The 22,935-nt window shown below is 40.6% G+C and overlaps 1 protein-coding gene across 2 annotated transcripts in view; it reads right to left on the bottom strand.

Annotated features, from left to right (window-relative positions):
* Nucleotides 1-5,775: 5,775 nt before the first annotated feature.
* AADAC (arylacetamide deacetylase) overlaps nt 5,776-22,935 on the bottom strand; it is a 35,233-nt gene continuing 18,073 nt past the window's right edge. For both annotated transcript variants that reach the window (XM_044432936.1, XM_044432935.1), the window contains exons 2-5: nt 14,734-14,956; nt 13,129-13,198; nt 9,535-9,706; nt 5,776-6,529 (exon numbers count right to left, since the gene is read on the bottom strand). In XM_044432936.1, the coding sequence (XP_044288871.1) occupies nt 5,921-6,529; nt 9,535-9,706; nt 13,129-13,198; nt 14,734-14,920 (1,038 nt within the window). In that variant the 5' untranslated portion in view covers nt 14,921-14,956 and the 3' untranslated portion in view covers nt 5,776-5,920. The remainder of the gene's footprint in view (nt 6,530-9,534; nt 9,707-13,128; nt 13,199-14,733; nt 14,957-22,935) is intronic.

Here is a 22,935-nt window from a genome sequence, read left to right as displayed (position 1 = left end):
TCCATTTCTTCTAAGGGATTCTTGCCCACAGTAGTATACCTGATGGTCATCTGAATTAAATTCACCCATTCCTGTCCATTTTAGTTCACTGATTCCTAAGATGTCGATGTTCAGTCTTGTCATCTCTTGTTTGACTACATCCAGCTTGCCTTGATTCATGGATCTTACATTCCAGGTTCCTATGGAGCATAGCTCTTTGCAGCATCGGACTCTCCTTTCACCATCAGATACATCTGCAACTGAGTGTCCTTTCAGCTTTGACCCAGTCGCTTTATTCTTTCTGGCGCTACTAGTACTAGCCCTCTGCTCTTCCCCAGTAGCATATTGGACACCTTCAGACCTGAGGGGTTCATCTTCCGACGTCATATCTTTTTGCCTTTTGGTACTGTCCATGGGTTTTTCATGGCAAAGATACTGGAGTGGGTTGCCATTTCCTTCTCCAGTGGATCACATTTTGTCAGAGCTCTCTGCTATTGAAAAATTGCAAAATTGCTATGACCTGTCCGTCTTGGGTGGCCCTGCACAGCATAGCTCATAGCTTCATTGAGCTACGTAAGCCCCTTCACCACGACAAGGCAGTGATCCATGAAGGAGAGTCTTCAGACTAGTATAGCATAATAATGATATTGGTAATGATAATAATCCCACCAACTTGTCTGTGTTGGAAACTTAGGAATGAGAGAGTGAAGCAAAGAGCAGTTCAGCTGCTGTAGGCTGATGGATCTCTACTGCATTTTGTTCTCTTAGTATAGTTGCTTGCAATTTGTACTATTTATTGATGATTCAGTGTAGGAAAAATGCATTTGCTGTACTTGACCCTGGCTTACACATTACCAATAAATAATTGACATTGTGTTGGCTTATTGATCTGGACTATTTTGAAACTGATTTGAAAAGTTATGTGAGTATTAGTGAGGTGAACTGTTTTGTTTTTTTAAAAGATGTAATTACTGCAATTGATGGAACAGTATGTTTTCTTTTATTGCTGTGAGCCACCCACAGAGCTTCAGCCATTGAATGATACAGAAATGTCATCAATACCTACAGGCAACTAAGAATGGATTGCTTCACGCACAGAAGGCATTATAAAGGCCATGCTGCTGTACTGACAACCAGACTTAGTTATCTGCTAACATGTCAGTATCCACTAGATGGCAGAAAAGCAGCACATAATTCTGCAGAAACAGTACCATTACAAATTGGTGGATTTATATAACCACTAAAACTGACTACTGGAAAAAGGCCACATGACAACAAAAGCTAGATCAGAATGATCCATTCATAATAGATTTGTGTCCTCTCATGGCTGAAACAGACTCATCCCTAATTTGCTGGGCATAGGAGAATCAATCGGGCAGATCCATTGTTCATACAGGACTTCTGCCTAGCAGGCAAAGCTGGTATCATTCTTTGTTCTCCCTTTCATTCAACCAAGAGTACTATTTCATTTGTAATGGGCAGGCTGTCCCTGAAGGCTACTGATGTACACTGGAGTAATCTTTATGTCTCTGCTGAACTGATCAATCCACAATGTAATAGTTGTGCTTGTTGTGATGTAGTTTCAGACATCACCTGACTTAGCTGGTGTATTGGCATAGAACTTTCATAAATATTACAATTGCTCAGGGAACAAGCCTGTCAGAACAAGCTCAATACCAGTATACAATAGTACACGATCTGTCCATGATATGGAATGAACATTGCAGTATTTTGTGTGAGTGATCTCAAAGTGGACAGGAATGGGACATTTTCAATCAGACACACAGAAAGTGTTTTACTCCCAAATTGGCAAATGCAGAAGAAATGGAATGGCTCTAATACTGAGGCAAGATGTATCACAGGCAGTAAGAGGCTATAATGCAAAATCCAACCAAACAGTACCAGAATTAGTGGAAAGCCTATCAACACAGCCACCATTCAAATCTGCACTCCAACAAAAGATGCTAAAGACAAAGACATTGAAAACTTTTATGTAGGTGTTCAAGAGGAACTGGATAACACTTCAGAACAAGGCATGCAGCTAATCCTAGGTGACTGGAATGCAAAACAGGAAACAAAGCAGAAACAAATATTGTGGGAAAATGTGGCCTGGGGCTAAGAAATGAAACAGGAGAACAACTCACAACATTTTGTGACTCCAACAACCCGTTCACTGCAAACAGGGGCTTTATGTAACCATTCAGATGATTGTATACATTGGCTTCGAAAGATAGCCAATACAGAAATCAAACAGATTATATTGGATTGGTAGCAGAAGGTGGAGCCGTGGTATTCTTGCTTTCAAGACAAGACCAAGGACAGATTTCAGCACTGTTTATCAGCTCTTGCTTTCAAAAATCGAGTCAGGCTAAAAATATAACCAGAGGAAACATAGTGCCAAATTATAATTTAAGTAACATCCCTGAATAATATTAAGTCCACACGGAGAAAGATTTGCGTGCTCAATTTAATTGACCATGAGCCAGAAGAACTGTGAACCGAAATCAGAAATATTATTAGGAAAGCTTGCCAAAAGACAGTTCCTGTAGCAACAAGAAAGAAAAAGCCTCAGCAGAAGAAACAGTCACAGTTGTAAAGGACAGGTGGGCAGCATAAGCAAAGGCAGGGTCCGAGGCTTAGAATCCTGAGTGTAACTTTTCAGCAGCTATCACATTTTTTAGAGACAAAATGATCAGTACAAAGAAATAAAGGATAGCAACAGAGGGGGAAAACAAGAGACCCTCTCCAGAATGAAGATGAAAGGGAATGAAAAAAAAATAAATAAAAGGAAACATACTATCTGACCAAGAGAATATAAAGGGAAGGTAGAAAAATATATCCAAGGAGTATACAGAAGAGAAGAAATGTTGACAGAACTTTTTCAAAATGGAACACTATGAAGAAGAGTCTGAAATATTAGAAAGCAAAATGAAAGCTGTTCTGAAAGTGCTTGCAAAGAATAAAGCAGCTGGAGTAGATAGAATAGACATACAACTATTTCAAACTGCAGAAAATGAAACAGTACAAATCCCAAAAAGATACATCAACAAAAATGGAAAACAAAACAACAGCCCAAAGACTGGAAGAGTTCGATATATATTCTAGAAAGGAAAAGCAAAAGTGTGCAGCAACCATACAACTGCACTGCATGGGCATTGATCACTCATGCAAGCAAAGGGATGCTCAGAGTGTTGCAACGACGAACACTACTCAGTTGAATTATTGGGTTATTATTTGGATTATTCCCTGGATTGTAATACCTCTCATTTGGATTATTGTGATGATGTCTACATGGGACTGCCTTTGAGGATGAACCTGATACTTATGTTGGTTCAAAATAGAACAGTACAGCTGCTGACGGGGGACTGGCCAATATGATCATATTACACCAGCCCTCTTTCAAATCTTCCAACTCCATTGGCTACCAATTGAAGTATGGGCCTGTTCCACACTGCTCACATTAGTATTCAAAGCCCTAAATGGCATAGGGCCAGATTATCTAAAGGAATGCCTCTTCCCATATAATCCTACCTGGACGCTGAGGTCCTACTCAGAGAGCCATCTCCAAAGGAAATAAAGAGGGTGGCTACAAAGGGAAGGACCTTTTTGGCTGTGAAACCCCAACCGTGAAACCAGTTTCCCAAGGAGTTGCACCTGATGCTCACTCTTTATCTTTTTTGATGCCAGGTAAAAAACCATTTATATTCACCCAATATTTTAATAGTTAAATAATTTTAAGCTTTTTATAACATTAATTTTTCCTTGTTTATGTTGCATTTTACTGGATTTATTGCTGCTGTACCCCTGGACTAACTTGAATATAGGAATGAATATATTAACTAATTAGTTCATAAAAATTTCTAAGAAGTCAAGCTTTACTGCCCATGTTAGATTTTGGGGTGAAAATTAAAGGAATAATTTAAATTAGGGTGAGTATATTTATCATTCTAAATATATTTTATCTAAACTGTATTGTTTATGCTGATGTCAGCTTTCAGCATTCATTTTATTGTTGTTGTTGCTGTTATTACATTATAATTATATTCCACATGTCATCCTCTTGCAAGGAATCTAGTTGATGTATCAGAACAAATTGCATCTCAAAAATACTTGTCTTTCAGTACCTGCCTGGTGGGTATGAGAAATTTATTTCTGGGGTGGTGCATGGACCCAATTATCTTTCTGTCCCATGCTGCTTGTGTCCAAAAGCAATGTGGAAAGCACCCAAAGTGACTTGTTGTGATTAACAACTGTCCTTTATTGAATGAATGCCAGACATTCTGGAAATTGGGAAATTACAGTGCAGGAAACCTTGGGGATAGTTAATTAAATTTACATCTAATACATATAAACAAGAGCTGGTGTTGAATGTCACCCCTGTCTAAAAATCAGAGAAATGAAGTGTCATGTTATTTGCAATATGCTTGCTGAAAGAAGGTGGATGACAATTGGCTGTGAACAGAATCCTAAATTTTCCCTTGTCATCTTGTTTTCCACTCACTTTTACCTTTAGGTAATCTGCACTTAGGTCAATGGCAGAAAACTGGCCAGAAAACTGTGTTCCAAAAACAACTTTCATTGCTATGCTGTAGAAAATATATACAGAGAAAACTTAGTATTTTTCTCCATGAAGTCCTTTTGTTGATATGGTTCACGCAGAAAGAACAGCAGCCAGGTATTCCAGGAAATGTGGGGGTGCACATGTGACTATTCTGCCAAAGAACAACAGATGTTCCAGCCAGGTCTGGCACTAGCATCTGGCACCCCTGGGCAGATGATGAGGCTCCAGAAGCACCAGGTCTATGTGGCTAGACTTGCTCACACCACCATTCCGATTCCCCCCTCCCCATTATGTCATGCTGTACATATAACTTGCACTACATTATGTACTGTTGTAAGCTCCCTAGAGAACCCCATTGGGATAACTGGTGGAACACAAGTGCAAAAATAAATTGCATGGGAATTCGACCAGTGTGAGGCCAGTCACATACTCAGAGTTTGTTGGAGTCCATATTCAGACACTGGGTAACTGAAGGCAGAAGTGGTTAGCGCAAAAGGCAAACTGGCCCAAAGTTCACATAAAACCCACAAATTCCACACCCCCCTGCTAAACATGCTTTCTAAGAGGAGCAACCAGGTGCCCTCCAGATGTTTTGAACTTCTCTCCCATTAGTCCCAGACAGGGATCCCTGGGCAATGAACAGGGGTCCTAAGAGTTATAGTCCAAAACATCTAGAAGATTGGGAAAGGCTGTTCTGATGTATCATTTCCAGTCTGTATGATTAGGATTACTAATCTGTATAAAACGCCACTGGCCAAGGTAGAGTAAGCAAATCTTATCTTTGAGGAAAGTATCCCATAGAAATGCCTACCATTCCATTTGATAATGTTGTTGCTCATACTGTCAAACACCTGCTATCAGAAAGGAAGGGCAGGCACTCTGGGATCATCAGTGCCTTCTGGGCAGTGGCATGGACAACGGGAGAGACCTTGGACAAGGTATCTTGAAAAGATGGAAGTCAGCAGGCATGCAGGCACTTGTAGTATCCAGGGGAGGTCTTCAAGAAATAGAAGACTGATCTGACTGGAATTCGAGAAACCAGTGATTAAAAAGTACTTAGTAAAGCCAAGTTGAATCATACCAAGTGAGACAAGGCATGAAACCTCAAACAAGCCAGAACAACGAAGTAATATCACACCTAAAATATAAGGCAGTATCATACTGTTCACTTCAGTGTTTTATTTTAAATTACAAACAACTTGATTGTGATTTTAAAAAATGCACATTCAGTCAGTTCCAAATGATTGTATATGAACTGTAATATCCACAGAATTACAATATCAAAACAACTCATCCAAAAGATAATTTCTTCCTGCAAAACCATATAAAACCCAGTCCAAATGAGCAGAATCCAGTGACATTCTATAGATATTGTTTCCTTTATAAGTTCTTATCCAGCCAATCAATGTAGTTGTTGGTCATCCTCTGTCCCATATTTAGGATAAATGGACTTGTAATAAACATCAGAGCACCATGAACAGCATTCTCAACATGGTCATGTACTACTGGAACTCCAACTTTCCGAAGTCGTGAGACATACATGAGTCCATCATCCCTCAAGACATCATATTGACATGTGACAATGTATGTGAGCGGTAAGCCACGCAACTTGATGTCGTCAGCTAATAGTGGTGCTGCTCTTGGATCCAGGAACCCAGGGTACTTCTGTCCAAGTTCAGAATTTCCATGTTTCGGACTGGTATAAACATGACCTTTTTTAAACTGTTCCGGTAGCCAGTTACTCCAGTTTACAAACTTGAACAAATGACTTTGTTCCGGAGGAACATGTTGGTTAGCTTCCATTGCTTTGTTTAGAGCAATGTCAGTTGTAAAGTATTCACTGAAGAATCTGAGCATTAATGATTTAGGCAGAATTGGCATGTTTTCATTATCTTGATAGGATGGCAAATCCAGATCAATGGTCTGAAGAGCTGGATAAAATAATACTTGGATCTTGAATTTAACTTTGACATCAGGCTCATCCAGAAGCTATAACAATTTCAGGAAAAAATGTAATTAATGACTGCATTTTTCTCCATGAAAGATGGGCGCTCTAACCAGAAAACAGGTTTAATATATTGCAATGCAAGCAGAAAGACGGGTTGCCCCTTTCTAGATTGCCTACTTCTTTTATTGAATTATTTACTGATTCCAACCTGTTTTCATTTAAGGAGTTCAGTTTTAAAAATCTGTTCACATCTGCTAGGCATTTCACAGGACACATGGGGAGTTGCCAGTGCAAAGTCAATATTCTTTCAATTTTTCCTCCCCAAATGCATCACACATTAGAAGCCCTGCATTAGAAGTTCCAAGTTCAGTGTGATGATGAGCATAATTCTAAGAATGCTTATTCAAAACAAAGTTTTCAGTTCAACAGCACTTAATCATACTTAGAATTTCAGTCTTGCTCCCACGAGCTTTTAGTTTCAGTTCCTTTTGATAAAAACTTAGTAAGAATTTTCTTTTAGGAAATTGCAAAGAATGGCAAAATCCAAATGCAAGAGAAACCAAAATTGATAGGTTTATCTTTCCACACTCAGAGTGCTTAGCTATGTGTATTCAAACACAGTACTGCTTAAGCAGGATTGGTATCTCATTTTAAAAACAGAATTCTTTAAAAAAAAAAAGTCTAAAAGGCAAGAAGTTGCATTATGGTCCACACTGTGCTCAGAATTTGGGGTGTGCAAGGAATCTGGTGGGAGTTTGTTTCAAAATTTGGTAGATTGGTCTTACTCAACCCCCAGACCAGCCTGGCAACCAAGAGCTGACACCAATTTTCTCTGACACCTGTAGCTTCCGCGTCCACCTGTGCATGTGTGTTCTTACAGCCAAGGAAATGTGTATAATTTCTTAGCTCAATTTATGTGAATTGCACAAATTGTAGCAAGAATTTATGCAGTTTTCCTTGGCTTTTAAGCAAACCACAGCCTTGTTTCAAAACGGAAGCCATGAAAAGAAACCTGACCCAGCTTCCAGTAATCTATCATGTAGGCAAGGTATTAAAATCTGCTCAGCACATGAAGGTCAAGTTTTCTGATGTTTCCCAGTTACTCAAAATATCTGTACCTACAGAATTTGGTTTGTGCAAATGTGTGAGCATTTAGCTTAGAAAAAGAATTTACCAAAAATTGCAATGTTCATATTCAGGAGATAAAGAAGTTGAATATTTAAAAATCTGAAAGAGGGAGAAAGCAACCCTGACATCTTTGCTTTCTTCCTCACCTCCAAATAAACAGCCTTAAGTTTCCTGAACCTCTAGGGATGAGAGAAGAGTTATCTCCTGCTATTTTAAAGTAGTCTTTGTTCTGATGCCTTAAAGTTATCTTGAAGATTCATATAACTCAGCTCCCACTTATATCATTCCCCTTAAGTGCAGGGTAGGAGTGAATAATAAGGTAATAGGTACTAGACAATTTCGTATCTCCAAATCTGTGGAAGCAATTGCCAAACAGCTACATAGTGATGGTTTGGCTTTTCAACTGGCACACTTTGAAATTATTGAAACCAGAAGTGCCCCCTCAGTTTGTACCCTCTGAAACATTTCTTGACCAAACCAGGCATAGGGATTTTCTACATCCACCCTATAAAATTTCTGTAAAACCTAGCAGTAAGGCACTGCCTTATTGGAATTATGTGCTGGAATTATGTGGGAGGAAATCCACTTGTCTGACCCTGACTCCTCCCAATTTTAGTTAGATCATGCCCCTCCTGTTATGCTAATAGGGGCAACTAAGGCTGCAGTTCTCTGGCCTTTTGACATCATCAAAGAGGATCATTGTATTGTCTGGGCAAACCTCTGTTCCTTGCAGTCAACATCATATGAACTGTCCTGGCTGCCTGCCCAAGGTTGTAAATTGTCCTCAGAGAGTGAAAAAAGGGGCCCACTGGAGAGTCAGGAAGGGGAATAGGCTGGGGCTCACAGCTTATGCCATATCTCGATGGCACACCAACCTCCTTCTGCCCCCCCCCCCTGCTCCCCCCCAAACCCCAAAAGGAGCAAACATTTTTGGCCCCCCCCCCCCCCCCCCCCCGCTTTGGATGCCTGTAAGTCTCAGCAGGTAGCTGAGGTATCTCTATTTAAAATGTCCCTCAATACCCTTGGGCACTCTGAGGCTTTGTCAGACATTAAAAGTGGTAGCTTACGAGACTTTTCTACCTAGTGTGGGAGATCCCAGAAGCTCCCCAATGTTACCAGGAGCTGCTGCTGGCCCTGCGTTTCTTCCCATGGTTTTTCTCCCATGAAGTCCCAGAATGACTTCGGACAACAGTCAATTATATAGCAGAGTTTATATACACATCTAATTTCCAGTTCTGGCCACTCGAGTCAAGCAACTCACTCCCAAGTCTGACTCAAGTCACATTAGCGACTTGACTTGGACTTGACTCAGGACCAACGACTGAGTGACTTGACTCGACTTGAGATTTCTACACTTTTATGACCAGGAAACTCCAGGGCTTGCAGCAGGATATCCTTGAAGCAGCAGCGGCAGTGGGAGGGAGGGAGTTTCAAGGATGTGGGGGCAGGATAGGGAGGAGAGGGTTGTGATAGGGGGAAGGAAAGGTTCCAGCTCTTCTTTTTGGCTTGTGGTAGGCCAAAAAGGGGGAAGGGGTTCTGATATAGACAGAAGACTTCAGCTCTTTTTTAGCACACTTTGCTTTCCTCATCGGGAAACACAACAGTCAATGCATCACTCAGAGAAGTGCAGATGGGAACATTGGGGGGGGGGCAGGGTTCAACTCTCCTATCTCCACACACAAAGCTCACCTCCACCTCCTTTTTTTTCCTGTTAAAGTTGGCTCTTGAAACTTGAGAGGAGGCTTGCGACTTGACCTGAACATTTCCAGCAATGACTTGAGACTCAATTTGGCCTTGAACTAAAGACTCGAGACTTGACTTGAGACCGGAGTAAATGACTTGAACAGATTGCTGCTAATTTCAGCAGACAATGCCCCTCCATTTGGGGTTCATTTATTTACAGGGGTCTCTGACTCACCTGCTGTGCTACAGCTGCAGCTAGGTTCCCTCCTGAACTGTCTCCCGCAATGCAGACCCTGCTTGGGTCTACATTGTATTGTTTGAGAACACTGCTTTGAAGGAAGTACTTTGCCACTGTTTTCACATCTTCAAACTGAACTGGAAAATGATACTTCGGTGCCAGTCTGTACCTTTTGTGAAGGGATTGAATAAAGAAGAGAGCATGAACCACACCTGCTGGTTGTGCAAAACAAAACAAACATTTTACATCTGACTTTCAAAATGGTGTTAGAGATTTCTGCCCACAGTTAACCTGATTTGCTCTTCAGTCTTGAACTCATATACTCCGTTCCTCACAACCCTGATTTTTCCTCCAACCATGAACAGAAGACTTGAAGCTTTGCCTCCATTTTCTAGGAACCACAAATGTCTGAACTGGGAACTGTACTTAGTGGTAACTATGGTTTATTGGGAAAAAATCACAATAATTGATGTAAGTTTATTCAATTGTAAATGGAAGGAAAGGCTTTGAATCTTCTTATGCTGCCTGTTTAAGGCTTGTGTGGGTAATACTAAATTATTATTTAGCATTACCGGTGAATCTAGACAGCACCATTCTTATAAACAATCTAATGTTTATAGGGCAGACCAGTGTTCAAGGCTACAGTCCATGAAAACTGGTAGAGGTGAACAAGAAATACTTTGATCATAGGAACTCAACTAGCATACACTGAATGCATGGAGAAGTTGAATGTGCCTCCAGCAGCACCTTTGACAGGATGCCTGTGAAGGGGAGCCCCCACATGCTAGTACCACCACTAGCAAGGGATTTGCAGTAGTCTATGGAGCACCTGGCATCTACAACAGGGCCAGCCAACACAGCCCTGCTTCCCTTTCACATGTTGGATGTGGCGTATGGGGGATGCGTGTGTAGAAAAGGCCTTCAGAAATTGGCTTAGGCTCAGTTGTGACCTTTCTTGCTTCTGGCTCACAGCATGAAGACAGCAGAAAAAAAAGAGGATTCAGCTTCTTTTTAGTTCAAAAATGGAAGAGCAGACATACATACCAATACACCAAAGGTTGGTGTAATACCAAATAGCATTAATATCTTTAATGGCATCCATTTAGTTTTTTTATGCTCAGTCACATTTCAGCCAAGTCACATTTCCCTGGGTAAACTTTTCTAATGCCAAAGACATCACATTTCTGGTTTTGTTAGAATTCTTTAAGCTGTTAGGCTAATGTTTCCTGATGCACAGGACACCAAATTTCTGTATCTGCAGAATTCACTACACTTCCCACTCTCTTCTGCAACTGGTGTGAGGCTGCATGCCCAAACAATGTTGATTAGGTTACTTATGGGCCATTCTGTAGTACAACAACTACCCCTCCAAACTGCTGCAAATATTAAATTCCAACTACAGAACACGAGGCTGGACTGGACTGGACTGGATTGACTCCATAAGGAAGCATTTTCAAGAGCTGAGCAGGGCATTTTGGAGACTTGACAGCATCCTCGTAGCAACAACAAAGGATTCTTTGGTCTTCTTTGCAGCCTCAATAGCAGAACCATTTTCAGCTACTACTGCATAGGCTCAAAATAAGGAGATGTAAAATATCCTTCCCTCTACTCAGGGGAGTCAGGAACTTTCCAAGAACATGTAGAACATTATCTAACTCTTACTTATGTTTTGGCAACAGTGTTATGGGCAGGGTTAAGACACTGACTGAAAAGGGAGAGGCCAAGCATGCTCTTCCCTTGCCAGCTCTGCAGGTCTTCTGTACTATTTCTAAAAAATACAGTGTTGTATTATTTCTCTCTTTGTATTTAAGAGTTATCTGGGTTCTAAAGAACACACGGGACAGAGTTCTTTACAGAATTAGATTTGCAGTAATGAAATATATTCAACAATGTGGGCAGAGGAAGGAATAGAGGTTTCATTTTTTAATTTCTGAGATCCTCTGGTGGATTTGAGGATGCTCAATAGCATATGTTAGAGGAACCTGGTGGAGCAAGAGAAGATGAATTTACTTCTGCTCATCCATAGGCCTTGACCCTTTCTTCTGCTACTCTGCTCCTTCCTGCTGGGAAAAATCCTCTTGCTGCATCCATCATAGTGGAACTGGAATAGATAGCTATGCAGGACCACCAAAAATCCTGAGATGTGTTTCTCCTTACCTGAGAACTCCTGTCCTCTCTTGGTCCAAAGTCCAAGCCTACATGCAAGACTTTCTTGTTTGGGTTGTTTTCAACAGCTGCTGCTAAGTAGACTGGGGTAATTTTAATCTCTCTATTTTAGATATGATCATTTTAGTGAGCTGAGATTACACTTAAAAAGACCCGTTAAAGTGAGTGGGACTACCCATGCATGTCAGTCAGGAGTCTATTCTAAATATGATAAATCTGGGACCCAACCCATTACATTCTTCTTTTTCTTAAGCTGTGTAAACTGCCAAGCCTTGGAACAGCAAGGACAGAAACATGGGGAAGATGAGTGAACTTGCCAGATAGAAATATAGGACAAGTTTTATTATTTCTGCTATGCTGGAATTGTATGAAAATTAGTCTTGCAAGCTTGCCAAAAACAGAACAAAAACTAAGTTACAGAAGAATGTGATGCTTGCTGTCAAAATTGGATTTTTCACCAATCCCAGATTTATTAAAACATTCTTGAAAACAGTCCAAATATATAATTTCTCATGTAACATTTTCTTGACTGGATTGGAACTTGCATAGTATTATGTATGTATTAATATAATCATTTTAACACCAAATCGTATTCCCAGGGTGATTTACAAATGGAATAAAACAATTAAAACGTAATGTCAAAAAATAAAATGACCAACCTTTAAAATGTGACTAGCAGTAATAAAACCAAAAAACCTATCACCTACAATAATTTTCAAATATGATTTGAAATAGTAAATAGTATTTAAATCCAGGCGAAATGCAGAGATCATAAAAAATAGTTTTGGTTTCCTTCTAGGACAGAGTTAAGCACTAATGGCTCAGTCTAAAGTCCTCGGAGGCTGATACATGTAAGCTCAGAAACTGCAATGCAGAAGCTTACATGCATCCAACAGCCAGAGCAAGGCATGTCTGCAGCAGTCTTTGGTGCCACCCTGCATCATGCCATTTCATATTTGCAAGCACCATTTTTAGTCATCTAGGTTTAGGGCGAGGGAGGCTTGGGACAGGAGGCTGCATCATCAGTAGAAATTAGCATGAGGCAATGGTCCCCTACCTCCCCCTCCCCTACCTTTTTCTCCTCTCTGCATCCAAGATGCGTCCTTAGACAGGTGAACGACACAAGTCTTTCTGCCCTGGCAATGAAGTGGGCAGGACATGGGTTCAGCCTCCAAAGCTACAGGACCTCAGAGATGGGTCTCTGAAAAATCCCATGGCCACCCAGACAACATCAGGTAGCTCTAGGGTTGTACCCCAAAGCTCACTGCAGTCAGTGGGTTTTCACATACCCTTGCATGTGTCGTGTTGCTGCAGTTAAGTTTAATTTTCTTTTCTTTTTGATAGGTCAGTGTCCATTACATGCACAGGGAAAGCAAGAAAGAACAAACATTCTCCTTAGCATCCATTTTAAGCATTGGCCCTTACTCGACTGATATGATGACAGCATTTAGTCTTTCTGAAGTCCATCTCGACAGGACATCATAGGGTTCCATGGCTGCAATAAAATCAGTGATGAGGCATTTTTATTGTTCGCCCAAATCAAATAGAAAAATACTGTTTCTCATTTTCATGGCAGTGGCTTTTGAGTGCTTTCCATGCATCTGAGATCTTCTACACTAATATTAGTGGGTTATCCCTTAACGCAGCATTCCCTAACCTTGTCCTCTCCTCTAACACTCAGAGTTCTGCTTGTATGGTCATGCAACCTGGCGATGATGGGATTGCAGCCCAGCACATCTGGAGGGCATTAGATTGTGGAGGGATGCCTTGTAGTCTGCTTATTTGTGCCTGGCTTTTCATAAGCAGTTAAATTCCTCATTTTAATAATCTTCCATATCTATTTTAGGTGGGTCTACATGTCTAGCATAGGATAGTCTGGCCACATCACTCTTCGCAGACGGTAAAGCGCTTGCTTATGCATTCCGTGCTTTGCAAGGTTTAGAAGGCACCCTAAGGGTACAATCCATTTGTTTCCATTTTGATGCCTGTAAGCCTCTGAACCTGGAGACTGGTGGGCATTCTACACTCTAAGCAAGGTACAGCAATGGCCATCTCTTCCACCACCATGCCCCAAGGCCTGATTTTTCTCTAGACAGCTATTTTCAGCCAGAAAGTGGGGTGAAGGAGGCTGGGATGCCGACTGGAATGCAAGACCGCATTTTCCCATCTGGATCTTTCTAGGCTGTAAGATTTCTGGTGAGGCCCTTCTCCTGCTCCCACTACACTCACAGGAATGCTTGGTGGGAACACAGGAGAGGACAGAACTGTACACTCCACACAGCGTGCCTTGTGTACCTTGCCCTTTGCTTCAGGCCAAAAAATGTCTTGGGCCCAGTAAGGCTTCACCATTTCCATCTCCCAAAATATCTGTGCCTTTGCATTCTTCCTCACTTCAGCATAGCCTACGTCTTTCCATTCGCTATCTATATTTTGAATGGCCTTATACACTTTACAGAACAGTTTGGAAGCTATTGTACTTATAATCTGTCAGCTCTATTAAGCTCTCTTATTTATTAACTACCATATAGACCAGGTATTTCCCTACTGAGTAGGGAGTTCTTTATGCTCTTTAAGTTAGCATGTTCATATATCATTTGTAGTGCTGCCTCATGGCCCCTAGAACCTGAAATTAGAACAAAGTTTTCACCAGAGCACATGATGCAATAAAAAAAAAATCTTACCATCCTAGCAAGATTGGAATCTGGCCTCATTCTCCTCATTCTTCTCTTATGCGTCACAGTGCTTCAGGCTTACCTGCTAGAAGCGGTGTATAAATTCATCCCATCCCGCCAATCTGGCCGTAACAATATTCATCCTTTGACACTATATAACCATTTGGGCAGAGGAGATGTTCACTGGAAGTTATCTTACTAAGTCTGTTCTATATTTTTGTCATCTAGTACAGGCTCCCAAAATGTCATATTGCATTACAAATCCTACTTCAATAAACACCTTTTGACACTAAAAATAACAAAATGCATTTATTTTTCACTGAAGACCACATTAATGAAAAAAAGCATTCGTGTTTACCTGACCCTCCTACACACCATCCACCCCCATGAATATAAATGACTGCTCTTCTCAAGGAATCAGGCTGCCCTTTAGGGAGGTACAGACGAACTGGAACACCATTAAATTCTGTGTCCATCACAGTGACCTTTTCATCAGATACTGGTGCTGTTAATTCCATGCTTGTGATCATCATCAGAATCTCCATGTGGTGCGCAAGACCCAAATTCTCAGCTAACGTAGCCTGGAAAACAAGTGGAACACTCGGATCAGTATCTTATGCAAAGAGGAAATATTTACTTTTTTATTTTATAGATAAGTAAATATAAAACACTTTTATATCCCGCGCTTCACTGTGTCTCAGAGTTGTAATACAATAAAATACAATAATGCACAGCATCAAAATATGCAGTAAATAAAATGCAAATGTAAACAGTATTAACATTTTAAATAATGGAAAAATTAAAAAAAAAAAGTTTTGGCCTAGTGCTGAAAAGAAAAAAGTGTTGGCACCAGGTACACCTCTCTGGGAAGCAGAGTAGCATACCGGTCAAGACTGTGGCTTATCCTCCTTCTTTATATTAAATACTCACCTAAAAAGTTTGGCATGCACATCATTTTTATCACCAGCCTCAAGCACTGGTATTATAATGCACTGCCTCTTCTCAGGGAGTAGGAAGCTCCCAATGTAGTGCTAAAGAGTTCACTTTCCTTTTCATGAAAGCTCACCAGAGAATTGTGTTGCATTCTTCTTATGCATAGTGCAGTAAATGGCCACCCAAGTAGGATGGCGTTACTCAGCAACAGTTTCTCCATAGCGAGCAATATCCTCTTGGAGCAATTTTGGCCCCTGCGATTTTCCTTCTTGAGGCAAAACACACAACTCTGGTATGTTTCGCTCTTAGTGATTACATTGCATCTCGCCAGAGCTTTTCTTCCCTTCTGCCCTGCAAGGGACTGCTGCACCTTGACTGGGAGGTGTGTCCAGCTGGCAGTATCTCCCTAACCCACCACCATGGGTTGAAGAAACATTTCCTAAAAGATTCTGATCAGTGCAAAATTGAGAAAGAACTGAAGCTTCTTGTTGTGACCCCAGCTATGTGGCAACTGCTCAGGAGTTCAAATTTCATGGGGCTACATGGGTCGGACAGAGTCCAGTGCAAACTCAAACCCACGAGTTCACTGCTCAGGAGATTCAGGCAGGTTGGGTAGACTCAAGAAGGACATGCACTTACTACCGCTAAAATCAGTCTAACACTGGCATGACACAACACACATTTTGCATTGTACAATGCATTTGTAGTGCCTTTTATGTATTCATGTAACACATTTTTATCCTGCTTCTTAGCCAAAAGGGCTCCCAAGGCAACATACTTACAATCCACAAAAGCAAGTCAGCCCTGCTCACACATTTAAAATCTAAAAACACACAACTCAAAAAGGAAAAAAAGTGATGGGGAGATTGTAACATTTCAGAAGGGCTGCTCTGCATCTCTTCTCCCTTCGTTTCACCCTGATGAAATGGCTGTGGGTGGTTAACAAAGGAGATTATAGCTGAGCTGAGATTAAATGTCTCCCTCTGAAGTGTAAGAGCAAATACTGCCAACTATTGTGATAGGTTTACTTTTAAGAAGTCTATTCCATATTTGTCTAGTCATATGAACATGCCAAGGTCCAGAAGAATCTGAACCCAGGTTTAACATTTCATGCTTCACGGGCAAGAAACACTCTAATAGGGTTCACTCTATCTTCTTGTTCATATTGAAATTGTTTAATAAAACTGTACACTGTCCTGTTTTTCCTGAGCCACTGAAAACTTTTTAAAAGAAAAAGATGTAGAGGAATGGCTTGTTCATAGGACTGAAGTGTTACACTGAGGGCACTTATTGCCCTACCCTGGGATTATGCTGCACCATTTTGGGGTGTTAAGGGCAGGTTCTGCCCTTAGTTGCTTCTGTACAAGAGCCATCCCTTCACACGCTTGCCAAGGCACTGCTTTTGCACAATCAATTGGAAACAAAATTAAAATGGTGGGTCCACGCAACACTAAAAAGCAAGTCCCATTCAGCAAAGATGCATTCAATGTTCCTAACAATCTTCCTGTTTCCTATTTCTGTTCCTTTGATTGCTTCCTGTTAAGTAAAGATGCATGGCAGCTAATGAATAGCTGTTTATTGTCTCATGAATAGCCTTTCTTAATTCCCCTGGCTGTCAGTTCCTGCTCCCATGGGGAAGGGGTTAACAACATAAGAACGTAAAATCCATGTTAGATCAGACCAATGGTCCAACATGGTGCTCATGCATTGTCCAATCAGCTTCCACAGGAAGCTCTCAAGCAGGACATGAGTTCAGCACAAGCCCTGGATTCCCAAATGTATTCCCAAAGTTTGGTGGAAAATAACTACTTTTCCTTTTGCCCAGCAAATGTTAATTATGCTGTATTTGCATAGGTTTATGCCATTATCACTAGTGCTTTAACAACATGGGATACCACCCTAGGGCCCATCCACTATTTCTATTTTGAACTTAAGAAGAGCCATACTGGATCAAACCAAGCATGCCTCTAGTCCAGCATTCTGTTCACACAGTGGTCAGTGGGCTGCCCACAGGCTCCCACAAGCAGGATATCAGTACAGCAGCACCTTTTTGCTCATGTTCTTCAGCAGCTGGTGCTCATAGGCATATTGCCTCTGATACTGCCTACTATCCAAGACTAGTAGCCATGGATAACCTTCTCTTCCATGAATATCCCCAATCCTGTTTTAGAGTTGACCAACTTGGTGTCTACCACTCTGCATCTTACAGAAGTAAATTCCATCACTCAGGTATATTAAGTAGAAAAGAAGAAGTGAAGTAGTAAAGAGGAAGTACTTTCTTCTAGCTGTCCTGAAGCTTCCACTAACCTGCTTCATGGTTTGATTCCTGGTTCTGATATGATGAGAGATGGGGAAAAAGTCGCAGTATCCATTTTATCCACAGTATGCATAATTTTGTACATACACGTCAATCATGCCTCCTTTTTTCTAAGATAACTGATCTCCTGCCCATATTTCTCTTCTTACCATGATAGTGAAATGGCTCTGCTCCGCTATATAGAAGTACCCTGTACCATCACACTCTTCCTCACCTCATTGACTGCTGCTTGCAAGGGAAAGTGAAATCTAAGTGTGATGCTCTTGCATCATGCATTGTCTTTTACTGGGTTACTGGGGAGACTTGGGCTCACATACTCTCTTGCCCAGGTCAGTGTGAAAACAGGTTTCAATTAACTTTCATGAAACACAATTGCTATTTGTTGGGAAAACCCTTTTCCCACAGCCACTTTCCCACTGTAAATCTCAAAGCCTCTGCCGAGTATATAACCCTTTTTTCATCCTAGAGCAGATAGGGGGTAAAAGAAAGAATGAAACATAGCTATGGGCCATCAAGTGGTTTCTCCAAGCTGTCATGCTCTTGGAGAGAAGCATTTCTAGCCTTTCTGGAAGAATTTCTTTTTGTGCTGCATTTCTGTTTTCATTTGCTCAGAAGGGGTCCCAAACACAGCTGAGAGTTTCAAAAACCTTCCAGATGCCAAAATCAGTAAGAACTCTCTTTCAGACTGCTCAAGTAGAAAGTCTACTTTGAACACATACTTAGAATCTGTAGCTGCTAGTCTGGTATGTGTAGTTACAAATGAAAAATAAAATAACTCACCCCTAACTAATGTGGGAATTGGTCATCCATATTGATGGACATAAGCATGGGCAGCACACAGCACAGAGATTAGACCCTGCAATGAATCAAGATGCCAACTCTGTCCCGAATCTGTGAAGGTAACAGGCTTAAAAAGAGCCAATAATATCTACAACAATGTTAAGGGTTTGGCCACCAGCTCATTTTTTCACTGTGATATATGTTTTATCCACCAGCAATGCCTTGGTGGAGTGTCCAAGGGCAAACAATTCAGTCTCTGTTTAAAATAATAAGTGTACACAAATCTGACATCTAAAACTACAACATTCAGAAACCAAAGGGGGCAGGAATTAACTATCCACTAAACATTGCTGCTAGGGTAAGTAGCATTGTGTTTGCTGAAATACATGTTAATTGACTAGTCAAGGGATTTTGTCAGAAATTTTCAATGACTCACAGCCAAGATGGAGACTCACAAGACCTCTACCAGCAGTAACTAACCTGATCATTGTAGTCATTTATTTATTTATTTAAAACATTTCTATGCCACCCCCATCACAACAAAGCCTCGGGGCGGCTCACAAAGAATACATAAAACATACAAAAATAATAATAATAATATAACAATTAAAAGAAGAAGAAAAAACATTTAAAAACTCCCTGGTGCATTCTCGGCTAAAAATTTTAAAATCCTAATTAATACAATAATTTAGCAATTAAAATAAGTTTTAAATAAAAAGGTCTTAGCCTTCATTTCTGTTTGATCATAATAAATAAATGAATGAATAATATTTGTTCATGTCTTACCGCTCTCAAACATCTGACATTTACCATATGTGGCTCTTCTGTTGAACAAGTTGGGTCACCTCTGTTATATAATGTATAACCACAGTCCATGTGCACATTGCAGGACCTGTGGACTTCCCAACTAAACGTTTTCAAGGTATAATGGAGATAGAGGGGTACTATATTTGAGACCCCTTCTCATTAGTATATTTAATGTAAAGCACTCAAAGCATACATAGGCCTTTTCTTGGACAATTCACAGCTAATACGAGATACTATATTTTATGCTACTTGGATCATAGAAACATAGAAACAGAGCAAGTCAGAAGGGGTCTCCCGGGCCATCTAGTCTGACCTCCGGCATCATGCCACCCAACTCTCTCTCTCTTTCTCTCTCTCTCTGGTACCAATTCATTCTCCAAAATCTCTCTTTCACTTGACTTCCCTCCCACAGGCCCTATGTTCTCACCCTTTCACAGGTTCATTCATGTTCATGTTTCCATGGTCTAACCCAAAACTCCACCATGATTGTGGAGGAAAGGCTGAAACTGACAAGAACTGCCTGAAATTGACAGCAAAGGCATTTGAGTCCATCAGGAAACAATTTTGCCAGGCCTGATTCCTCATGTAGACCTGGTTTACGTATGATAATGTCTGTCTTTTCTGAATTCCCTTCCTCTTTTGTCCTTTAATCCAGTGGTTTTCAACCTTTCAACAGCTGGGGACTGGTGAAAACAGGAAAACCACCTCAAGGACTGCTGACGCAGAAACAAAAAGCACCGTACACACAATAAAGTATTCTGTGTATTAGTTTCCAAACACAATACCCCTCAAAAAAGGAAAATTCTCCAAAATAGCCAGAAACTGAGCAACAAAAAATGCCAGTGAAAGTAGGAAATACTGAAAGCATGGCATGGCTCCCACTGAACCATCTCTCCTCTCCCAGGCCTTTCCAGTGGCACCGCCACACCCCCTGTGAATGCAATGCCAACTGAGGAAGAAGTGGTGGGGCACAGCCAGCCCTTGCACAAGTCTGTGGAGAGCAGGACGCAGTCCTCCCATGAACCAGCAGGAAAACTCCCACAGATGGGCAATGGTCCATGGACTGATGGTTGAAAACCACTGCTTTAATCCATTCAACAAGAATATCAACTGTTTAGGGACTCACAAAACTGTCACTGATACATTATAAAGGCATTTTCATCTAGTGTCTTGAGGGCTACTTGCATCCGTGAATTCTGATTGCCTGCATAAACTGTAATGTTCTTCTAGTTGCGCACCCCAGTGTGCCTGCTCTTGTGGGCCTGGACACCACCCCATGACCCTGGCTTCGCCTTCCAGGGAAGTCGATAGTGATGGCTGCAACCAACTCTTTTAAGAGAGTCCCATGTCAGCGGTGGTGTGCTCCAACAATTATGCCATTTTGCCAACAAGAGGACGTGAAGGTGACGGCTTACCTATGATTTTCCTGACATCAAGTATACAAATGTATTCTCCCTTGGATATTCCATTTTGTAATTGAACTTAGTATCTTTTCTAGACCTGTTCTCCACAAATATGCATCATGGTGATTAATTTGTACAAAAATGATGTGCTACATTTACATGTACAGGGAGAGGCAATATATTTATCCAGTCAAAGAGATTAAGAAAATTGCACAAGGAATATATTTGCTATGCTTAGAACATAGAAAAAGACTTGAATTATCAGAAGGTAATAAAACATTGCATAACAGGACCAATACTTGAGAAACAAGAAAAACTCGCCTTTCACAAGCTCTCTGAATTGCTTTCATTGCACATATAAAGACTTAAGAATTCCTTTGTAGACAGTATTAAATATGCAATTGCCACATTTGCTGGGTAGAAAAGTTGCATTTGCTAGTTTAGCTGAGAGCACCCCATCCTCACAACCTAGCCAGGCAATTGAACAGGTCTGAACAACGTATTCCAGTTAACGCTGCCAGGATTTACAAGTTAGCCAACTGTAATATAAGGGCTTAATCAAACAATCAGTGTTCTGCAATGACATCTTAGCCATTGTACAAATCCATGTGCACCAGTGAACAGTATTCAGCAGTATCATTCTACAAAACAGACACAATTCTACTAGGGGATCACAAAAGGTTTCCACTGAGCAAGTGGTTGCACAACCAGATTACAAACAATTGCACTGCCACATTCACACAAGCATAATTTTAGCTGCATTCTCCTCTTGCACTTAGTTCAAAACCTAGTTTACTCCAATGCAACATCATTTACACAAGTGGAATAATACTTTGATTTTGTTACATTTGTATGCCATTATAATATAAACATAATCAGTGGATTGTTTGTCTTTATTAGTACTTTTTTACTATCACACTGTATTTATATCCTGCCTTTTCCCCTTGTAAGGATCTCAAGCTCCATTTTATCTTCCCAACAACCCTGTGAGATAGGTTTTGCTGAGAGCATGTGACTGGCCCAAAATCACCCAGTGAGCTTCATGATTCAGTGCAGATTAGAACAGTTTTCCACGTGTCTTTCCAATCTCCTCCCCCCACCCCATCCTATCAAAGGATGCATATTTTACTGCAGCCTTCCCTAAGCTGGAACTTTCCAGATGTGTCTGAAATGTGTTCTGTACTCCTTTGCCCCGTTTCTCCTTCTCAAGGCTAGGGGGAAATATGGGGTATGTGTGGGGACAGCTCCACAACTCAGTCAGAAACCATAAAAGAGCACCTCCCCCCAAGAAATGTCCCCCAGAACCTGGCCTAAAGGGTATCTTCAGTCTTTCAACCACTGTTGGCACAGACACAATTGCACTAGCCCCTGTGGGTGGTGTGGGGGTTCCAAAGACAGAGTCCTCACACCTTGGAATGCTTTTTCCAAAATGGCAGCAAGACTCCACTTTTTGCTATGTTTTGCTATTTATTTATGCGGCTAGCCATCCAGAGACATTAGTAATTGGACGGAATACAAATTTTATAAATAAATAAATATGTAGCATATTCCAGCCATAGAATATGTGCTCTCTATAGTTCAACTCAGTTACTTTAATCACACCTGTAATTTTAATTGCAGTTGGTTTCTTACATGGTAAAGGAGTGATTAGATTGGACGTATTCTATTGTTAGAGTAAGTAAAAATTGCACCCTGCATTCTCATACTCAGATTCTGGGCCAGATTCTAAAAGTTTCTTTCTGAACTTCAGATGGAAGAGCAACAGACTATTTGCACTTGCCTGATTTTTCACAAGAGTATGTTATTTTGCCTTCAGAGATAAATTGAATTAACAAGTCTGGGTGTCTAATAGAAAAACACATTTATTGGTCATTATTGACAGGTAGTGCATGTTCCTTACATATATAAACAATATAGCATTTCTCATTCAATAGAAATCTTTTAAGAACCATTAATTACCCCTAAATTCTTCATTGACAGATAACAACACTAAGAGATAATAGCATTCATAACTACACTGTTATCCCATCAGTTTTGATAAAAGATGCATTTTTCTTCATTGAATTTATATTCTCATTTCTAAGTATTTATGCATTTTTTTCTTTTGAAAGTTACAAAAGTCATTTTTACAATGGCTTGTATTTCACCTTTCAAGGTGTAATTGCTAAAGGCTAACATTTTTACAACCATGCTGCTATGATTTCTACATATTGTCATAATGTCTACATATTGTGAAGGATCAATATCTATCACAGACTTGTCCTCCAGCTAAGCCAGCAAAAAGAAGAGTTTAGCAATAAAACTGCCTTCCTGATCTGGT

The sequence above is a fragment of the Varanus komodoensis genome, unplaced genomic scaffold (genome assembly GCF_004798865.1).
Source record: "Varanus komodoensis strain SLA01 unplaced genomic scaffold, ASM479886v1 scaffold25, whole genome shotgun sequence".
In the NCBI taxonomy this organism is placed as follows: Eukaryota; Metazoa; Chordata; class Lepidosauria; order Squamata; family Varanidae; genus Varanus; species Varanus komodoensis.
Note: the sequence above shows the minus strand (reverse complement) of the source record. Positions and strands in the feature narration are given on the sequence as shown.